This window comes from Callospermophilus lateralis, chromosome 8, assembly GCF_048772815.1.
Source record: "Callospermophilus lateralis isolate mCalLat2 chromosome 8, mCalLat2.hap1, whole genome shotgun sequence".
Lineage (NCBI taxonomy): Eukaryota > Metazoa > Chordata > Mammalia > Rodentia > Sciuridae > Callospermophilus > Callospermophilus lateralis.
In genome coordinates, this window is record NC_135312.1 from 107,561,001 (window position 1) to 107,584,599 (window position 23,599).

Consider the following 23,599-nt stretch of genomic DNA (forward strand, 5'->3'; position numbering starts at 1 on the left):
AATCAAACAAATTAATATTTTACCAGCCCAAATTATGAATACTTTAACTAGGTGGATTAAATGGAGACTATAAATAGCCTTCCATCAGTTCAGATCAATTCCAAAAGATTTTTCAAAGATTTTAGGATTGGGGAATTATGGGATAGTGGATTGTTCATCTATGTAACTAATACTCTTTCTGAGGGAAGGACAAAAGAGGTATATGTAACTTGCAGGTCCCCTATTTTCCTGAAGATAGCTGATCCCTAACAAAGACAATAGCGAGAAGCTTTTGTTTTAAGTAGGGTATAGCTCCTAGCTTGTTTCCCACGCTTGCCACCAAAACAATGCTATAAATGGCAGCAAACATCACAAAACCACTTAAGTTTATACAGAATGTGTTCACAGCAGTGACCAAACATTACAGTATGAGTCACAATACAGATTGAGGTTTAGCTATTATGAAGTATCAAGTACAGAAGACAGTTTCTCCCATCTTTTCTGAGCTCAGGGTCATATAAGGTAAAACTGAATGAGGTGAGGTTTCCATGTGGCTCACACCACCACTACTCATGCTCCACTGCCCTGGGGCTACCACAGTGCAGAAGAAACTACATTAGAGGTCAGAAGGCCTGGGATATATATAGTCTGTGACCAGAGGAGGACAGTCTAACCTATCCTCCTCTGTAAAATGGGGTGAGGCTAAAATTATCCCCACAGGTCTGGTCCTTCCAGCTCTAACACACTATAAACCCCTGTGATCTATTAAATGTGCACAGGATACTTTGCAGCAGATGATCTCAGCCAGGTTCTAAGTGGAAAATAATCTGAATTAATTAATGTACATTGCAGTATGGTATTCTTTAACACTTCTAGATACACTCTATGCTTTGATAAGCATGCTTCCTAATAAAAACATGCCTCATCAATAAAACTTTCAAAAGATGCTTACAAAATTTAAAGGGATAAAATGTAAATCCTTTTGGAGTAAGAGGGACACTGAAAAGGCAGGTCATCCCACGCAGTTAAGATTCTGTCCTTGACCAGTTTTCCAGATTTTATTGTTGCTATTATTAATTGTTTATTCCCTAAACTCCACGAATATCTATATATGGCCCATTTCTAAATGAGCACTAATTGTTCTTTTCCAACATCTACAAACTACAAAATGCATGCACTTTAAAAAAGAAAAACCTGGCAAGAAGACTTTTGTTGTTCATCTTTGTGTGTGCATTAATTCAATATTCACCGAGATAATTTTTTTATATCCTTGTCAGCATAACCAAAGCATTCAAGACTTAATAAATTTTTGGATTACTGAAATGTACAATGGCTCTGCTAAAAAGTAACTTGCAAACACCACTGCCTCGCTTTTCCAGAAGGCAAGGTTTCCCTATTTCCAGGGAAACCGTATTCTAGTAACGATGAATGAATGGCTTTCAAAGACTGGAGACATTATTTTACATATTAATTCTAATTGTTTCACATGTTAATTAAGTGAAACAGAGATCAGGTAATATTTCTATTTTCCTAGAAGTTTCCAGAGGTCAAAAATATGATTCTCTGTGAAAGGTCTTTTTTATGTAAATTGGGAGAACCAAAATAAATAAATGATTGTAATTTGTCTCTGGTTACAAAATAATATTCCTAAAAGAGATAGTACAAACACATATACCCTTGATCCAGGAACCCCATTTCTAGGAAACCAGTCCCACATATAAAGTTGCACAGGTGCAAAACAATTATGTACAAAAAGTATTCACTGCAGCACTGTTTGGAATAGCAAAGGACTAAAAATGAACTGTTAACATAGATGGTAAAAAAAACTATAGTATGTCCATATGATATAGTGCTATTTAGATACAACAAAGAATGAGGAAGCTCCTCCTTTGCAATTCTATAGTGTAATAAACTCTAAGACATAATTCTAACTGGAAAAAAAGAAGTAGCTGGGCATGGTGGCGCACATCTGTAATCCCAGGGGCTCAGGAGGCTGAGGCAGGAGGATGGTGAGTTCAAAGCCAGCCTCAGCAAAAGTGAGGCACAAAGCAACTCAGTGAGACCCAGTCTCTAAATAAAATACAAAATAGGGCTGGGGATGTGTTTCAGTGGTCGAATGCCCCCGAGTTCAATACCCGGTACAAAAAAGTAGTAGTAGTAGTAGTATGGGCTTGGGGTACAGTTCATCAGTACAACAGATGCCCAGCACCACAAAAACAAACATGCACACACAAAGAACATTGTGTATTAAATGTTACCATATACCTACAGAAAGCTGGGTTGTTCAGAGTGGAGAAAGCAGATGACTTCCCTGCATACTGTTTACATTTCAGTCTTTCTCTTGTAATCTATAAAGTACCTAACAGAGTCAGGCACACAGTAAGTGTGCTCTAACTGCTTACCACAGCTTTGTGCCATTTGAATATTAAACTATGTGACTGTACTATCTCTTGATTAATGTAAAATAAAAAAGATGAGTACTGTAACAAAAACAACCCCTCATTTACAAAAAAAAAAAAAAATTTTAGTTATAGATGGACACAATACCTTTATTTTATCTATTTATTTTTATGTGGTGCTGAGGATCAAACCCAGTGCCTCACACATGCTAGGCAAGCACTCTACCACTAAGCCACAATTCCAGTATGCAACCCCTCATTTTAAAAATCCATTAAAGAATATATTATTGCAAGGCACAATAGTGCATGCCTGTAATTCTGGCTACTCAGAAGACTGAGGCAGGAGGATTGCAATTTGGCAAGATTCTGTCTCAAAATAAAATAAAACAGGGTTGGAGATGCAGCTCAGTAGTAGAGCACTTGTTTAGCATGTGTGAGGCCCTGAGTTCAACCCCCAGTAGTGGGTGGGACTATTATCACTTTTAGACAAATACCCTTGATACCGGTTCCTTTAAGAGGCTTCTTGGTAGCTGAAGCATGAGGCAGTGGGTGAACTCCTACAAGGAAACCACCTTAATGAATTCAAGGCATTCAGATTCAGTTTCCAAATATGTAGTTTGGTCTTAGACAATGACATTTATTGAGCTTTCTTCTCAACATTTATATATCACATCTTCCTGTCCTTCATTAATCCCTGTGTCCCCCAAGAATGGGAGAACTTTTCTCTCTAAAAAAAAGTATCCCTTTTTTCATTTGTTAAACCTATAAAAAAAAGTATCCCTTTTTTCATTTGTTAAACCTATCTATGGTTTTTAGTTTGCTATTGCTGTTCTAGTACTGTATCAAATGAATTTCCATCACACTATTTAAGTGCTCTTCTTACTACATAATTCTCATGGAGCTCAGAGACATCAGTTTCCAAGGCCTGGTGCTGGGAGGTAGACAGGACAAGTTTGTTCAGAACTACACAGCGTAGGCTAGGGTTGTGGCTCAGTGGTAGAGCGTTTGCGTAGCACATTGAGGCACTGGGTTTGATTCTCAACACCATAAATAAATAAATAAACAAACAAACAAATAAATAAATAGATCTATTTTTGAAAAAGAACATTTTTGGATAAAAATATTGTTTTTAAAAAAAACTGCTCAGCATACAACACAAATAATTGCCTAACATTTTAGAGTTGCCAAACACTTTTACAGAATTTACCTGAGCTGACCTTCACGAAATGTTCTGTGAGAACCTGTATTATATAATCTGTTTTACAATGAAGTTAGGAGACTTCAACAAGGTTATAACCAGTACAAGGCAAAGTCAGAACTCAAACCAAAGTCACCAGACTCTGGATTTTGTGCTTTCCCAACTCCACACTACTGGCTCAACACCAGTGGCAAATGAATTAGGGTAACACCCTCTGTTTCCCCATCTGAGGTGTAAAAATCTGCTCTATTTGAAAACTACAAATACTGGTAATATAATTTAAGATTGAAACTTGGAACACAAAATTATACCTACAGTGTGACTTCAATTTAAAATACCTATCTATATATAATAAGGCCTTTTAAAAAGTTGAAAAAATTAGTTCATATCACAAAGGACTTATCTCCCCGATACTAAAAAACTATAAGTTAATTTTTTAAAAGATTCATTAAAACAACAGCAAAGTAGGCAAAAGATACTGAAAGTTCACACACACACACAAAAAGAGATAGTCTTAAAACATGGAAAAATGCTAAACCCCATTTTTAAAAAGAGAAAAGGAAAGCTGGTAGCCAGAGGCAGGAGAATTTCAAGTTCAAGGCCAACCTGGATAACTTAAGAGACACCTGTGTCTCAAAATTTAACAAAAGGAGGAGGGGGCTGGGATGTTGTTCAGTGATAGAGCACTTACCTAGCAGGTACAAAGCCCTGATTTGAGAGAGAGATAAGGAAATAAAAATCAATACCTATTATTAGATTGGCCAAAATCTGAGTTGACTGTCCACACTAAATAAATACAGATAGAGATACAAAATTTTATGATCATATATGAAGGGCAATTTGTGATAGCTATCCCAAGTGCAGAGGCAGGCAGTCTAATTTAGGGGTCATCATTAGACAGCCTGTTATAGCCACACACACTAGCCAGAGTGACAGGGCCTGGCCATACAGGCGCATACACTCAAACAAAAAGCCAATTTTAATGACATGATAAAACTATCATGTTATTTAATGAGAGAAAAACAGATCATATAACTTGATGTATAATATAATTTACTGAGTACAACTTAGCTTACCCCCATGTAACAAAAAAACCACTGGAAGGAAATAAATAAAAGTGTTAATAGTTCAATTTTATGTAGTAGTATTAAGGATGATTTGGACTTTCATTCTTAAATTTGCTTGCTTGCATTTTCCAAATATTTCATAAAACTGTATTGTTTTAACATAAATCAGAAAAAAAATCACAAAATTCTTTAAAATAAATTTACAAGCCGGGTGTGGTGGTGCATGCCTGTAATCCCAGCGGCCCAGGAGGCTGAGGCAGGAGGATTGCAAGTTCAAAGCCAGCCTCAGCAATAGTAGGCGCTAAGCAACTCAGTGAGAACCTGTTTCTAAATAAAATACAAAATAAGGCTGGGATGTGGCTCAGCAGTTGAGTGTCCCTGAGTTCAATCCTCAGTACCAAAAATTAATTAATTAATTAATTAATACCAACATAAAGTTCAAAAGGAGGGCATTTAAAAAGAAAGGAGGAAAGTAGCTTCCCTGACATGAACACAGACAGGGTGCTGAGATCAGCTCTAAATACATCCACTGGAAAATTTTTTTTAATATTTCATTTAAAAGCAATCAACAGTTGAATTTGAACTTTTGACAGGTGGTATTGAAACAACTGAATCTAGAAACATACCTTACAACCTTCACAAAAATTAACTGAAAATGAATTGCCAATGTAAATGTAGCATGCAAATATAACTCAGAAAGAATAACACAAGAGACAACCTAGGTCACTTGGGTATGGCTGAGAGTTTCTGGATAAAACACCAAAGACACAACCCATAAAAGAAATTAACAAAAGGCAAAATTAAAAACTTCTACTCTGCCAAAGACACTGTAAAGAGAATGGGAAGACAAGCCACATACTGGGAGGGGGGGGTGGATATGTGTAAAAGACATATCTAATGAACGACTGCCATCCAATACAAAAACAAAAACTCTTATAAACTTGACAATAAGAAAGCAAAACATGATTTTAAAAATGGCAAACAACATGATTTAAAATAGGGCAAAGGCCTGAGCAGACATTTCACCAGAAAAGATAGATAGCAAGAATCATGCTCTACATCATGTCATTAGAAAAATGCAAATTAAAACAAAATACGAGCTATTCACTATTAAAATAGCCCAATCTAGAAGGCTAACAATGCCAAATGCTGACAAGGATATGGAGTAAGAGAAACTCTTACTAAGGGTTGGTCATAGAGACATTCGGAAGACAATCTGGCATTTTCTTAAAAAACCAAACATTACTCTTACTTTACAATCCAGAAATCAAGTTAAAAACATGTTCCCATAAAAATCTGCACACAGATGTTTACAGTAGCTTTACTGATAACTGCCAAGACTTGGAAACAACCAGGCTGTTCTTCAATGGGTAAAAAGATTATAGATGAAATATTCTTCAGGGTTAGAAAGAAATGAGCTATCAAGCCATGATACTTAAGGAAAAACCTTAAGTATATTAAGTAAAAGAAGTCATTCTGAAGAGGCTAAATACTGTATGATTTTGATCAAATGACACTCTGGAAAAGGTTTAACTGTGGAGATAGTAAAAAGATGAGTGGTTGCAGGGGCTGAAGAGAGAAGGAATGGGTACGTGAAGTACACAGTGTTTCTGGAGTAGGGAAACTAGCCTGTATGAATAATAGATAAAGCACATCATACATTTGTCCAAACCCATTAGATGTACATTACCAATAGTGAACACTGATGGAAGCTACAGACTTTGGGTGATAACTATGCGTCAATACAGGTTCATCAGTTGTTTTACAATTGGTTAAGTACACCACCCTGGTGGGAAATGTCAACAGCGTGGGAAGCCCCAGGTGCATGGGGGCAGAAGTATTATGGGAACTCTGCTCAATTTTGCTGTGAACCTAAAACTGCTCTAAATGTAGTCTAAAAGGGATTTTTTTTTTTAAATTTCAATTGTCAGAGGAATTTTTTTTTTAAATACAGGAATTTTTGGCAATAGTTTTAAAATATGTGACAGGATTATTCTCTGAATTTAGTCTGTTATGATCCGCTAGAGGGTTCCCTGTGATGATGAGAACAAGGACACATTGCTTGAGCTTCAGATATCACCATCAAGTCTGTTCCTGTTCAGCAGTAATCACAGGCCACTTCACAAGTTCCATGAGTTCCATCCACTCAGCTGGAAAGGTGAGGGTCCACTTTCACACTGCTCCAGGGAACATTCCCAGTCCTTGCCCTTTCTGCTTCTCCCAAAAGAGCAAAGGATTCTCATAAGAATAGTTCACACTAAGGTATGAGTTACTGCCTACAGAGAACAAGGGTTAAATACAAAGAAACAAGGATTGAGTAACAGGAGGTTTTGCTATCAAGTGAAGGACAGTGGGAGCAATATTAGGAGGACAGGGAACCTCTACCTCCCTCATATCATAGCATGCCACTGCTAGTCCTGCCTACTAGTAGCACACCTCTGCCCTATTCACATTCCCACAAAGGATTATTGGCCATTTGCGTTCTGAATCCAAACCATCTTTGCCCTCAGGAAACATTTTTCTTTTTAGGATGCACATCAGGCATGTTTTGCCATCTGCTGTTCACTCTGCTGAGACTGTATTTCAGCAAATATCTATGTGGCTTGCTCCCTTACATGGAAAACGGTTACTGTAAGGTAGTTTTGATTCCCTTGATTACTCAGAGCCAAGTCTTCTCATTTCTGAAAGTTAAGAGCTGAAAGGACCTAACACCACCTACACAGTAGTTCCCAAACTTGGCTCCCTTGTACAAAGCTTTACAGTTTCCACCTGCAGGAATTTGATTCAGTGATTTAAAGTGAATCAGGAACCTACGTTAAAAAAAAAAAAAAAAAAAAAAAAAAATCACTTGGGAAATTACTACCCAATCCATCATCTCTGCTTTTTTAGAAGAGAGTAGAAACAGAGATATTTGGAAACATTCCCAAAGACATAGTGAATTCAAGGCAGAGAAGACTTCCCTACCCCCAATCATGAAATCAAGGTAGAAAAGTTCTTTCCACAGGTTTTCACACATTAGAGATGAAACAATAACTTAATTTCATAAAGTTCCTCTTTTTAATTTTTTTAATTTACTTTGAGAAGGGTGATATGGAATAGTAAGAAACGGGTTTGCATTAATATCTGTTCTATAAAGACCTGAAAGTAGTTTTCTAAACTTTCTAAACTGATAGAACTTTAGATTAAACTCTTCAAATATAAAGCTTAACACATGTATTTATACCTGATATCCAAACATCCCCTTTAGGCCCATTAAAAAAAAAAAAAAAAAAAAAAAAAATTCTTAGCAATCTTGGTGTTTCCACAGACTGCGGGCTAGATTCGCTTTGGTGAGCCTGGACTGGGAGCTCTATTATAATCTTAGATGGGTCACAAGTTATGGCTCTCACCAGTTCCCATCACAGCTTGCTCCATCTCTGTTCAGCAGATATTCAGCTTTTGTCATTCTAACAATAAAAGGATAAGGCTAAGCCAGAGCCTGACTCACAACAGGAGTCATAATAGGAGAACCAGGAATCCTGGACCAGGCCAATGAGCATTCCAGTTGAGCACAGAGCTGAGCAGGAACTTGAGGGGAAAAGGCTTCAGAAGTTGCCATGGCTTGCAGACTTCAAGGCGATGAAGTAAACTCGCCTTCCGTCTGGAACACTGTCATTCTGGACATGATTACTTATGGTGACTAATAACAAGTGCTTTACCCTGTTATGTCATCAACGCTTATCAAGATGAGACCCAGATAAAAGTTTATATCAGTTGTCAGTTTCTATGAAAATCCCCTGTATTTAGACTGCTGTGAATTCATTCCCAGTAATTGACATGTCCTCAGAGAGAAAAGACGAAAGCTGGAATCTAAATCAGACACGGAACTGCAGCAATACCAGATTATCACCACATTCCTTCATGCATTTACTCAGTCTCAAATTACATCTCACAACCATCAACTAGTGGAATCAGCTCTTATAACTAGACAAAGAAAAACCCTCATCGCACACAAAATCAGTGAAAAGGGAAGGAATGCAGGAAGGACAGAAGAACTTGTGACAGTAATGACCAGAACATAGTCACACCCAGCAATGTACAACCTCCCTGGGAAGTTTGTCACAAGCACAAGACTATCAGCTGACTAGGCTTTGGTTGTTTTTTTTTTTTTTTTCTCCACCCATTTCATTCAACCTGTCCAACACCTACTTTTTCTATTAAGTAGTATCAGAGTAGAATTTCACACTGTTTCTATGTGCAGAACACAATGAAAAATATTCTTCCCACGCCTACAACCTGCATTGTACTTTATTTTAGCAGCCTTTTCCTAGACTCTTCAGAATTCTTTGGTCTGGTGCTTTAACATACTGCTATCTAAATCTGGGACTAGTTCTGCATTTCCTAGTCAGTAATCCTAGTTTCTATAAATAAAGACTGGTAGCAAATCATGGTTGGCTTATGTCTGTGAAGCAGTTCACTAGTGAAAATACACCTTGGTTTCTGCACTCACTTTCCTCTTAAAGCAACCACCATAGACAATCTAAGAATTTTCCTTTTTAAACAGAATTAGTTGACCTAAAATGTATGTGAATCCATATCTAAACTCAATCCTCTGCTTTTTCCATCCAGGGGATTGTAGTGTTTTGGTGTTGGGGCCAGGGTCTTACACATGCTAAGCGCTGGCTCACCATTGAGTCACACCCCAAGCACCCATGGTGGTAACTAAAGCAGCACAGAAAATTTCTTCTGAATTCAAATTTCAAGATATGAAACTGTAAGCTTAATTGACTCTGAAGTATTTTGTTTCAGTTCCTCTTCAGCATGTGAAGGGTATACTTTAAAACAAGAAGGTATGACAGGTTTTCTCTTACCACTGATTCACAGATATATTTGGCAAATGTTCATATAATCAGTCCTAGTCCTAGGGCCTTATCTAATTTTCTGAATAAGGCCAAAATCAAAAATTGTTAATAGCCTAGCTACAGTCCAGATTTTAAGACTGGGAAACTGGAAACAATTATTTGAACACTGCATCATATACTCAGCATCATACTCCAAAGTTACCATATCTGAATTGTTACCAAGGAGATTTGTATTGACAAAGGACTAGACAATGCCTCATGAAACTGTAGCTCTTTGTTAAATCTCCAACTTCATAAAACGAACTGAACCCCAATACCTGTCATTACAGAGGTGAAGAGGAGTGGAAGATATAGAGGACAACTTCTATCCATGAAACCACAATGAGACAATAAAAATGTTTCTTTCTGCATTGAATTATGTCTGTTTAGCACAGTGGCCACTGTTATGTATGCCATGTGACTTTAGTGTATTTGTGGAGACTTTTTTCTTCATCTTTTGAATTACTGGGGAAAAAAATCATAAGGGGGGAAGGGGGAGTAGGGGGTGTACACATCTCCCTACTGGTCAGTATGCTCAACTAAGAAAACTACCTGATATTATTGATTTCAGATAGCCAAGAGCAAAGGGTGAGTTGGAAGTCTCCCTAACTGACTGCCACATAACTCAGGCAAACAGATAACTCATGAGCACTTTGGAGCCAGATCCCCACAGCAGGAGCTTCTGTCAATAATTCACTTCTACCCCTGAGGTTGGCCCAACTCATAACAAAGCTGGATACCCGCACAATACTGCAAAGAACACATATATTCTTAAGACTGTAACAAAGGGAAGAGAAAATAAATGACGTCTACCAAGGTATCTGGTAACCAGAGATTAATTCCAATTAATTCCAAATTAATCTAAAAATCTGTCATCATTGTAAAAAATTTTTTTTAAAAAAAACCTTAGCATTAGGAAAGTAAATATAAAGGAGGTTAAGATAAAGGGGTGGCACACACCTGTAATCCCAGTGATTCGGGAGGCTGAGGCAGGAGGAGCACAAGAAGTTCAAAGCCAGCCTCAGCAACTTATCAAGGCCCTGAGCAAGACCTTGTCTCAGAATAAAAAATGAAGAGCTGGGGATATGGCTCAGTGGTTAAATCCTCAGTACAGAAAAAAAGGGGGGGGGATAAAGAAAGGGGGAATGGGTACAAAAACATTTCATTAAGTTTAAAGTGTTGCTTAAATAAAAATAGTTAAAATCCTACCCAAAACAGCCAAGTCACTGAAAGGTTAGCAGCTTATATAAAAATTTTATTTTATTTTATTTTTTAAATGGCATACACCAAATAACTTACTAGGAGAGGTAGAATTCTATAGGATAACCAAAATACAGAATACAGAAGGTCCTAATAGTATATCTCAGAATATTTTAGAAAATAATTTTAAACTATATGGTAGATTCATATTACTTTAACAACTGAGAGTGAGACCCGGAAAATCTAAGAGACCTCCCCATGGTTATAAGGCTCCTGGGCAGCAGAGCTGGGGATCTCAATCAGGATTCAGATAAACTAAGCCATTCCATTACTCTCCTATCACCCAGCTGTCCTTTCTTGATAAGAAATAGATAAAAACATTATAAAAGTGAAATCCTTATCTGAATACTCAAATGTATTTTTCTAAAATACCACATCATTCATTACCTCCTCTTCTACAAACATATCTCTTTGAGTGGACAACATATGACCCAACACTTTTGAAGTGACTTCCCCCTTCTAACTCTCCAATCTACTGGGTTCTCAGATTATAGTGAAGTATTTACCCTTTAATTAAGTTTCTCCTCAAAGATTTTTACATGACAGAAACTATATCCTGGTTATTTGTCATTCAAATCAATGAACATACTTATGAGATAAACAGCTTATAAAATGTGCTCATTTTGAGCAAATTCCTGTAAGAAAAAAACATTTAAATGAATTTAGAAACTTTATTTTATACTGTTCGTGAGAAGCAGAGCTTAACCTTTGGTTCTCCTTACTATCGACAGATAAAGATTTTGAAATGAAACACAATTCTCATAGTTTTTCCTTTCTTTCTTCTTCTTCTTGTTTTTTAATATGCAATAAAATTCTTTACAAATAGTGTTTCAATTAAGTTCCATTACTAGTGAAATTAATGAATTCTTCCAAAGTAGATGAAATAACCTAAAAGAATATACCAAGTATAAAGTTATTCTTTTTAGACAAGCTCCAGTATTAAAATTATCCCTCTCTCATGAAAAGGATTTTCCAGAGGGAGACTGGGCTCTCCTTCAGCACCCTGCCTCCACCAGAAGGCACGGGCATTCACCTACTGTGCAGCTAGGAAGTAGCACAATCCTGTGCCCTATCTACTACTAGGTATGGAGGTACTTCAGGACTACAACTTTTCCCCCATAAATAAATGCAAATAGTATTGTTCAAGTTGCAACAAAAGGACAAGGATATAGCCATTTCTTTTATGGTTGGCGCCAGCAAACATAATGAAAAGTTAAGAAAGCAGATGGGTAGTCGAAACATAAGAATCTCTAAAAAAATGCCCAAGCCTAAAACTTTTTCCCTAAAGGAAAAGTCTTCTCTGTGTACACACATCAGTAAGCCCATTTCTCCACTTTGAGGCATTACTGAAAAACATCTTTCAGGTCAATACAACTCTATCTACTTGGTACCAGTGAATTAAAACTTTCTCTGAGACTTTAAAATAGAACTAAAGTTTCAAACCTGTCATCTGGTTCCGTGTGATCAGTGCCCCTTCCAACCCCAGCACATTTTCGAGTCTTTGTGCATAAAAGCGTCTTGTAAATTCTCCCAGCACCAGAGACGACACCACTCACACATCTGGCAGAATCTTGCCAGCCTCCTGGCCGGTTTGTGGTTTTTGCTGTGCCGCCACACATCTTCGGAGTGGTTTAATGTTCTTCCGGTTTATCCCAACCATCAATGTGAACGTGGACTTGGACAAAAATCTTGAAGTTCCTTTGTTATTTGAGGAATATTCCGCAGCGAACAGCAGTTCTAAGCTATCATTTCACTCCCTATACAGTATATGAGACAAGCTACTTGGCAACAGCCTACTAATTTCCTCTTTAAGAAGCTTAAAAAAAAAAAAAAAAAAAAAGAGGAACATTTATTTGTTACGTAAATTAAGCCCATGGATGATTTAGGAAGTCAAATGCATCCATCACATTATAAAACAAGCTCTCAGCAAACCCATTATAAACATAGAGTGCAAATCCCACTTCCTACTTTTGTTCCCAAGCTTGTACTCCAGTTTGCAAAAGAAAAAACACTCAACAGGTTGAGCAGCTTGGACTGACTCACTCCATCTGCGCTCCCTAGCTGGAGATTATGTTGTAGTCAATTAATTGGTCACAAGACTATTCATATGGCTCTGGGCAGTTGCAGTGACTTGCCTTCAGCTGCAAGGTTGTTCTGACATTGGCCACACCACCCTCTTAATGGCTCTCATGTGAGCAAGTGTCAGCTGACAGGTCTTACTCTGCAACCTTGCAAAACTCTACCCATAGCAAGTGAGAGACAGCAACCAAAATGTAGGATTAAATGTATATTATGGTGATGTAGGGAGAAGGAAGTGAGTATGGACATTCTCTTGCTTTAATATAGGGAAAAAATTAGTAAGCAAAAAGAGTAACAATAATGACAAGCCATAAACCCTCAAAACTCTTGCACTGAATTCCAACATCCAAGTTGAGAAAGCCCTAGGACAAAAGCCACTTCAATTTTGACTTCTGATACCAACATACGTCATCTGAATGCAGTACACCTATGGCAATAGCTTGGCTTCTCCATGGCACATGCTAAATTGACAGTATCGAGTCAAAATCAGATTAGGAGGGGCTGGGGTTGTGGTTCAGTGGTAGAGTGCTCGCCTAGCATGTGCAAGGTCCTGGGTTAGATCCTCAGCACCACATAAAAATAAATAAAACAAAGGTATTGTGTCCAACTACAACTAAAAAATAAATATTAAAAAAAATCAGAATAGGAGAAGATGAATTAATTTTTTAGGAAGGAGAACACATTGAGCTTAAAGCTTAACTGCAGGGCCATAATCTGGTCATGGGTTAAAAAGAGATAACTTTCTCTTTTTAACAGAGAATCAGAAGATTACTTATACAGCACTATAAAAGTATTTTCAGTTTTAGGCACATGGTGATTGGGAGAGCAAAGACTGGAAGCAGAGCCTCCTCTCAACATCCTGTGCCCACCTAACAAGGGGTTCACATGTGGCTCCAAACCAACTTTTCAAATTACCTAGGGTCTGGCCTAAAAACCACAAGAGAAGAGAGAGACAGCGCCTTAAAAATGCCCCCAAACCCTATAGTTTATAAAATAGGTAATAGAGGTACTAGGGGAATACACCCCACTCTTTATGTATAAAAACTCAATTTTAGTTTTAAAACTTCAATCTCTAACAGATATTTACCTAGGATCTGATGAAAAGTCATGAAATTCTCTTTTGGAACATCTATTGTATATGAATTTTTTATCAGGTAGTTAGACACAAAACAGATGTGTGTTTTCTACATTTTCCAGAGGCTTTGAATGATGATATCAACATGTACATTTTATTCCTCATCCAGGAGGTACAAACATTGTAAATAATAAGACATCAAAATGACAACATACTTATAAAGGACATTTAAGTGAAAAAAGGATTTAGCTACATTCACAAAGAATTCTCTTAAACAGAAACTAAACTAAATGGCACAAAAAACACTAGGTCCCTTTAACCAGTCCCCTTCATTTAGGCACCCATCCTCATGTACCTTATATGTGCCAGTTGTTGTTCCTCCCTAAATTCAGTCAGCACATCTTTCAGCCACCATTTCCTTGGTAAAGTGATGTCCAAACTTAAGCTTGTAAACACAAATTGCTGCCCAACCCCTGGGGGCTCCTGATCCCAAAGTTCTGAAGTGGAATCTGAGAACTCACATTTCTAACAAGATCCAGGATGCAGGTGCTGCTGGCTGGGAACTGTCCAATTGGATAATTACTTCCTTAAGCAAAACTTCCATCTTCCCCACGAAGAATTTTTCATTCCCTAGGCCTCTGTTCCTTGTATTGCCCTATAATACTTTTTAACCATACTTGTTTTATGACAATATATGTATCTTATGTCCTAACCAGATTGTAAACACTTTGAATATAAAAACTGGGTCTTGGGCTGGGGTTGTGGCTCAGAGATAAGAGTGCTCACCTAGCATGGGTTCGATCCTCAGCACCACATAAAAATAAAATAAAGATATCGTGTTCACCTATAACTAAAAAATAAATATTAAAAAAACCCTAGGTCTTGACATTCATCTTTGTATGAATGTGCTAAGTTTTATGCATGGTAGATGCCCAACAGATAATTCCTGATGAAGCTAAGTATGTGCATTAAACCTGATACAAATCTACCTGCAACAAGCAGTACTTCTGTGACAGTCCTGTGCACACATTCTGAGCAGGAGGCACTTGCACATTCATTCTGCACTCTAACCTCATTTTCTACACCAAAAGTTCCCAGAGGCTCCCATCTTATGGTCACTAGAATCAATGTAACTCACATGGTATTTTAATGCAAAGGAAACTTGGTAATTTTAATGCAAAGGACATTAAAAAGTGAAAATGTCATTTCCTCTGTTATCCCAGGCCTTAACCCTTAATTCCACAGTATAAAATCAGATAAAAAATAATAAAGTACAGATGCACATCAAAACCACTATTGTACTTAAAATGGATGCTTCTATTTGAACCCCAATTTCTTTATATTTATTTGAGAGTTCTAAAATTTCTTCAGTAATTGAAAAACAAGCAATAACTGTATCATTATTATTTTTCTGAGATCAATTATTTTTCTGAGAATCCAGAGCATCTCACTGGGTAGAGAGAAGGTATGTTTAGACCTTTAGAGCCCTAAAGTCTGTTCTTTCCCTCAACCAATCTCCCTATTTTCTCAATTCTCTCTTTCCTGAAATGGAATAATACACTCATGCTGCTATCCATTATCATGCTGTGGACCCTACTTTTGAGTCTTAAATCATAAGCATACTATAATTTAACATCAATCTTATTTGTAACTTTACACATGGTTGAGTTCTCAACTTCCCTCACATAATTGATCCATACATTACAGAAAATAATTTGGTTTATCCAAAGTTTACAAACTTAGAAAAGTGTTTGCAACCACCGACGAGACTCCCATACTCCTCCAGCAGTTCAACATGTTGACTGGAATGTTGCTCTCTCTCTGATACTTCCACAATACAGAGAACTTCACCAGTCTGGGAGGGAGGAGCAGAGAAGTATAGTGAACTGAACCTACGTGATATGCATAAGGCAAGAAGACTACTGGTTCAGACTTTCATTTTTTGGAAATGGGTATTGAACACAGGGCCTTGCACACACACTCTACCACTGAGTTATACCCCTAGCCCACACCTCAATATTTTTGTTTTTGTTGTTACATTATGATTATACATAATAGCAAGAATCATTCGTTGTGAAATATGTAAAAACAGCTAACATAAATTGATCAATTTCATTCCCTATAACCTTCCCAGCTCCTTCTTCTTGATCCCTTTCCTCTACTCTGTTGGTCTCCCCTCAATTTTTTTTAAGTTGGTGCATTTATAATTATACATTAAAGTGAAATTCATTGTGATATATTTATATATGCACATAGCACAATTTGGTAAATTTAATTCCCCAGAACCTCTTTTACCCCTCCCCTCCTCTGTCTCCCTCTATACCCTTCCTCTACTCTATTGGTCTCCCCTGGATTTTGATGAGATCCCTTTTTTTTTTTTTTTTTTTTTTTTTAAAGAGAGAGAGAGAGAGAGAGAATTTTTTAATATTTATTTTTCAGTTTTCGGTGGACACAACATCTTTATTTATTTTTATGTGGTGCTGAGGATCAAACCCAGCGCCCAGCGCATGCCAGGCGAGTGTGTTACCGCTTGAGCCACATCCCCAACCCAAGAGATCCTTTTTTTAAAAAAATTTGCTTTTAATTGTAGATGGACAGAATACCTTTATTTTATTTATTTATTTCATGTGGTGCTGAGGATCAAACCCAGTGTCTCGCACATGCTAGGCAAGCACTCTATCACTAAGCCACAACACCAATCCAGTGAGATACCTTTTTTATTACTTTTTTCTCTCTGGCTTCCACATATGAGAGAAAACATTGAACCTTTGACTTTCTGAGCCTGCTTATTTCACTTAGGAAGATGTTCTCCAACGGGGCACAGTGGTACACACCTGTAATCCCAGGGGCTTGGAAGGCTGAGGCAGAACGATCGCAAGTTCAAAGCCAGCCTCAGTAAAAGAGAAGTGCTAAGCAACTCAGTGACACCCTGTCTCTAAATAAATACAAAACAGGGCTAGGGATGTGGCTCAATGACTGAGTGTCTCTGAGTTCAGCCCCGGTACCCCCTGCCTCCAAAAAAGATGTTCTCCAGTTCCATCCACTTACCAGCAAATAACATAATTTCATTCTTCTTCATGGCTAAGTAAAATTTCACTGTATAAATACAATTTTATACATTTTCTTCATCCCACCTAGACAGGTTCTTGGCTATTATAAAATGTGCTACTAAAACATATGTATGTATCACTCTAATATGCTGATTTTAGTTCTTTTAGATAAATACCAAGAAATGGAATACCTCAGTCATGTGGTGATTCCATTGCTAGTCTTTTGAGGAATCCCCATAGCGGTTGTACTAATTTGCAGTCCTACCAACAATATACAAATGTTCTTTTTTCCCCTACATCCTTGCCAGCTTTTTTTATTATCTGTATTCTTGATGACTGCCATTCTAACTGGAGTGAGATAAAAATCTCAGTGTGGTTTTAATTTGCATTTCCCTGATTGCTTGCTAAGGATGTTAAACATTTTTTCAAGTATTTGTTGGCCATTTGTATTTCTTTCTACATGTATGTGTGTGTGTGTGTGTGTGTGTGTAGTTGTAGATGGAGACACTATCCCTTAGTTTACTTGTTTTAATTTTATGTGGTGCCAGGGATCAAACCCAGGGTCTCACTCATTCTAGGCAAGCACTCTACCACTGAGCTACAATCCTGGCTCTGGCCATTTGTATTTCTTTATTTTAAAAAATTTCTGTTTAGTTCACTTGTCATTCATTGGTTACACTATTTGCTTGGTGTTAAGTTTTTTAAGTTATTTTTATATACATATATATATTTATAATTTATATTTATTATATTTAAAATATAATTTATAATATTTATTATAAGCATATTAAATATTTATATATTATTATTTATGTACATATATATAAATAACTCAAGAAACTTAATACCAAATAACCTAGTCAATAAATGGGCAAATTTATATATATATATGTGTGTGTGTGTATATATATGTATGTTTTTCCTCCCTCTGTCAGAAGAGTACTAGGCAAAGATTTTCTTCCATTCTGCAAGCTCTCTTCAAGTTCTTAATTATTTTCTTTTCAGTCCCTTAATTTTTTAAGCTGATGTTTGTACAATTTTCCTTCTCATATCCTAGATACTGAGTGGTCCTATAGAAAAGCACCAAGTATATGAATCAATAAATACCACCAGTCCAACCTCCTGCACATGGACAGAATCTCTGATCAACCAAAACACTCAAAGTTTCATGTTATGCTCAAACTCAATGCAGTGACCCCAGGATCTACCTCCTATTCAAGAAAGGCCCACTCTCATTCCTGATTTTTTAATTTTTTACTGAATTATTGAACGAAGGGGCAATTTACCACTGACCTACATCCCCAGTCCTATCTATTTATTTATTGAGAAACAGAGTCTAGGCTGGACTAGAACATCCTCTTGCCTCAGCTTCCCAACTTGGTGAGATTACAGGCGTGTGTCACCATACCTGGCCAATGCCTGATTTACAGTTGGGAGAATTAAAAAATCTGGAAAGTTTCAAGGTAAGTACTGATGCACTTTTGCATTCCCTTGACCTCACTCTTGAGGTTATAAAAATGTAGCAGATCACAATATGTAATAAAAATTTAGAACCTGGGTGTGGCTGCACACACTTGTAATATCAGTGGCTCAGGAGGCGGAGGCAGGAGGATCACAAGTTCAAAGCCTGCCTCAGCAACTTAGGAAGACCCTGCCACTAAATAAAATATAAAAAGGGGCTGGAGATGTGGCTCAGTGTTAAACACCCCTGGATTCAATTCCCAGTACCAAAAAAAAAAAAAAAAAAAAAAACCCTCAAAAGTCTCAATCAAAATAAATGAGTTTGAAGACAGAAAAGTCCAGTCCAATATTTTCATTTAATGAATCTTCTTATAAAGACTCTTTCTTTGCCAGTTCACATTACCTTAGTAATTAAAAAAAAAAAAAAAGGAATAAATGCAGGAAGAGAGGGAGCAGTGAGGTTCATGATCTGCAGTACCAAACCAACCTTCCCCCATAATGACTTCCATACATAACAACAACCAATCACAAACATTTCCATCTGTGACTTTCAAAGTGTGATAACCAGGAAGCAACACAAAAAGGTTACAGAATGTTGTTTCTTGATCTCAGTGCTAGTGCTATGAACAAAATATATATACTACTCTGTATAATTTAGGACCACTCAGAATACATACACTTTTCTCTATAATTTAGTATGAAACTTATTAAAAAACAAAAAAGGCCCTCATGTTGGACTAAAGCAAGCAGACTTGGGTAAGAGAGTGAGAACTTTTTTGAAGCAGCATGCCTTAGGGAAAAGGGCTTTAGAAACTGATCCAAGATTGAAACCAAGTCTGTCTTCAGAAATGCCATCAGGGGTAGCTTTTGATTACTAAGCTCAGCCCATCCTCACAATACCAGTTCAGTGTGCAACCAAAAAATAACATAGGTGCTAGCGCTATAGCTCAGTGATAGAGCACTTGTCTAGCATGCAAAAGGCCCTGTATTTGAACCCCAGTACTACATAAGTAAATAAATAACACAACTGCCCTAGTGTTAACTCAACCATCTGACTAGCTCAGCACTTAAGAAATTTGGCAATATGTACAAACTTGGTTATACAAGGTAGATGATAGTTAGCTAGATTCACTGAGGGCCTATTTTGCATGCCAGGCATTGTTCTACATGCTTCATTTAATCACAGAAAGTAGGCAGCAGTATTATCTTTTTTTAACAGGAGAATGAAGCCCAGAAAAGTTAAGGAATTGGGCCTGAGGTATGTAACATGCAGGTGGCAGAGTCAGGACTGAAACCCAGGCACTGGAATTCTTGCTCACAAGTAAACCTGCACCCCTCTCATTCTTGCACTATTCTTCCTAGTGGTGCACACCTGTGCAGGACCATCTGTGGACAGACTTGGAAAAATGTTAAGGAGGAGGCAGTTGCACATAACTGACTGATAAATTAAGAAATTTTTTCTCCACCATCTTAAATCTTACACCACTGAGAATGTTTGGAGTCTGCCTAATTTAGTCCTCTGAGGACAAGGCCCCAGTCACGTGCTTTGTAGGTGACTAAGTCTCTTGTCAGACACCTTGCCATGAACCCTGCCCTGCTCTCCTGTAAACAATCCCTGTGCAGGAGCCAAGGACATCAATGACCACACAGGATGCCTGCTCTGCTTTCCACTCTCAACTTTGTCCAGTCCAACACTAGGCTAAGGGACAGGCTCCTAAGCAGAGTGATTTTTTTTTTTCCTTTTTTTACCCACATACAGTTAGCTTAAACATATACTAAAATCAACCAGTATTAGTACTTTGACTTAAAACCAGGAACTTCCTGCCTACAAGATAATTTAACCTTCAGTTTCAAATAAAAGTTACATGAGGGGGCTGGGACTGTGGGCTCAGTGGTATAGCGCTCACCTCGCACGCATAAGGCACTGGGTTTGATCCTCAGCACCACATAAAAATAAAATAAAGGTATTGTGTCCACCTATAACTTAAAAAAAATATATATATATATATATATATATCTGTGTGTGTGTGTGTGTGTGTGTGTGTGTGTTACATGATGCTGGAGATATAGATCAATGGTTTAATATATGCTTAGTACTCTTTGGGTCTTGGGTTCAATCCTCAGCACCAAAACCAAAACAAAACAAAAAGTTACATGAAAATTCAGAATGAGCTGTAGTTATTCACTGTAATCTAGATTGTTTTCTCCACCCATGTCTCCACACTTTGAAGAACAAAGCATTTAGTACCCAGCACAAAGAAGGAAATGAGTAAATGAATGAATGAATAGCATGTCTAGATAAAAATATGTGAAACATAGAAAGATTTTTATATTGTAATATTAACTAAAAAGAAAAGGATCTGAAATTGCACAGGTACTTTGATATCAAGTGCGCTTTTTTAAAACCAAATATAGGGGAAAGGGGATGTGGTTCCATGCGTGGTAGAGTGCCTGCCTAGTATGTATAAGGCCTTGAGTTCGATTCCCAGCATGGCAAAAAAAAAAAAAAAAAAAAAAACCAGAAAACAATACCAGAGATAAATATCAAAGTGTCTTGGAGTAGCCAAACTGACTTTTTTTTTTTAATCTTCTACATCTTCTAATAACAGGCATATATCATTTACATTAATAGGTAAAATTATTTACTTCACTTTATTTTTTTTCAGGGCTAAAGACTGAACCCAGGGCCTTGCATGTGGTAGGCAAGTGCTCTGCCACTGAGCTAAATCTCCAATCCTGGGAGAACTACTTTCATTTTAAAAAAACTTCTTGCTAGTAATGATCACTAGATTTCTTTATTCTATAATAATTCTATTGTTTTTATTGTAAGGGAATTTTCAGAGTCAAAACAATCTCAGACAGCTAAAAGGAAAATAAAAAATAAATATATAAAAATGTATTTTCCCTGGAAGGGTGAAATTCTATCCACACTATTTTTTTCCTTCAACATAATAAAATATTGATATTTATGTAAGTCAGTAAAAGTCTGTAGCTGCAGCTATTATACTCTTCAAGTATTTAACTAAAAACAAAACTCCACAATTTTCCTTTATTTGGAGACTTTATTTAATACTAAGCAGCAATACAATACATATAATGAGAGGAATTTTTAAACTATACACATTACACTTTCTTTGAAAAAGTGCTACTTAAGGGTTATCTGGCCCTGGTGGTGCATGCAGTAATCCCAGCAATCTGGAAGACTGAGGGAGGAAAAATCACAAGTTTGAAGCCAGCCTGGGAAACTTAGCATGACCTTGTCTCAAAAGAAAGGATAAAAAGGCTGGTGATTCAGTACTGGGTTTAGTCCTCAGTAGTACTACAAACAAAACAAAACAAAGGTTATCTCAGTAAGTACCAGCAGGCTGGCAACATGAGGAGAAGGAGAAGAAAGGAAGGAAGGAAAGACTCCAGGAGGTCCGAGACCTAATAAATGACACAGTAACCCTGGGAGATGAGCTATAATAAAGCTGTGGTTTTAAGTAATTATTTCATTCCTGAACTTTAACACCAAAAGGAGGCAGCCAGGTCAGACCTGCTAATAGGAGGCTGTCCTAAGGCAGCCTAACTCACCATCCCCAAGAAGGGGCATCCCAGTAAAATGATTCACTCTTTCTAAAATCAGTGAGATTACCAGCAACTTAGAGAAAAACCTTCATGACTTTTTTAAAGTCCAATACCAAACATTAACCCACAATCCTTTTTCTCTAAGTATGATTTTTACACTCCATCTCCATGTTGCACAGAAATTAACAAGAGCCAACCAATTATTTCTAAGACTTCCAAAAGTTAGAAAACATTAGCAACAGAATATTATGCAACTTTTAAAGTTTAACTCTGATGTCAACCCAGGTTGTCACTAGTGTTTGGACCTTAGCAAGGTATCAATAGTCCAGAGCCATTTAGGAAGTTGAAAGCTGAGCTATTGGATTGGAATCATTCACAGTTCTCATTTTCTGAAAATCATGTGAGCAGGACACATAGTTACAAAGTAAAATAGAGGTTGACCTGAAGAACCCTGTAAAAATTCTTCTGAAACACATCTACTCACTACCTACTTGACTGAAAAGGGCTGTATAGCACTACTAGTTTTCAGGGGTCATATTTTGCCCATCAAAAACCATCATTATTCTTACAGAATCATATAATTCAGGAAATTTATGTTTGAAAGAATAATGGAGAATTCTCTGCTCCAGAATCTCCATCTTCCTTCCATTTGGATATACAGTTATAACGTAATCAAACATTTCTGTTGATGTTTTGAAACATGCAACCCGGATTAACTCAGCATGCAATAAAGAGCTACACAAAGTCCTAAAATGCTGTCAGTTCTGAGAAGTAGCTGTTCATTCGCCCCAGATCACACTGGCTGAGCATGAAGGTCCTCCTGGCAAGACTTCTCAGCCTCCTCGACCCTCTGAATCTTCCCATTTGCCTTGTTCGTTCAGGTGAGCTACATGACCGTGTCCCACATTAGACTGCTCCCTGAGTCTTCCTGGGAAGAATGTTTTGGTGAAAAGGTCTCTTTACAACATTTTAAATTAAGCATTTAAATTTTTTTAAACTTTTATAACATGGAGATACATTCATCTCAAAGATAAATAAATTATGCAATCAAATTATCATGCCAACACATAATTAATATTATTATTTTAACTACTGTAGCCATTGGGATAATCCTGGAATTACTCAGAATTGTTTATTAACCTGTTTTACAATTAAACATGCCACCAAATGGGATTAAAATAAGAGGCATAACACTCTTCTAAAAATTTTTTTTTTCCAATACAGGGGCTTGAACCCAGGGCCTCATGGTGTAAGCTATCTCTGCTACTGAGCTACGCCCCCCCCGCCCCGCTTTTTTTACTTTTTGGTACTTGAGATTAAACCCAGGGCACCCTGTACCCCCAACCTTTTTTTCCCCTTTATTTGAGATAGTGTCTCATTAAGTTGTAAAGACTGGCTTCAACCTTGCAATCCTCCTGTCTCAGTCACCCAAATTGCTGGGATTATAGGAGTGTGCCACAGTGCCCAACTCCCCAATCCTTTTCAAAAATTTTATTTTGAGACAAACTCTAAATTGCCCAGACTGACCTTGAATTTACAATAGTCCTGCCTGAGTCTCCCAAGTAATTGGGATTATAGTTGTAT

General features: G+C 37.3%; 1 protein-coding gene across 4 annotated transcripts in view; it reads right to left on the reverse strand.

Annotated features, from left to right (window-relative positions):
• Fnip2 (folliculin interacting protein 2) overlaps window positions 1–23,599 on the reverse strand; it is a 111,825-nt gene that overhangs the window by 65,267 nt on the left and 22,959 nt on the right. For 2 of the 4 annotated variants that reach the window (XM_076864248.2, XM_076864246.2), the window contains exon 1: window positions 12,227–12,434. The exons of the other annotated variants lie outside the window; for them this stretch is intronic. In XM_076864248.2, coding sequence (XP_076720363.2) covers window positions 12,227–12,402 — 176 coding nt within the window. In that variant the 5' untranslated portion in view covers window positions 12,403–12,434. Of the gene's footprint in view, window positions 1–12,226; window positions 12,435–23,599 lie in introns of those variants that run through there. 4 annotated transcript variants of the gene reach the window in all.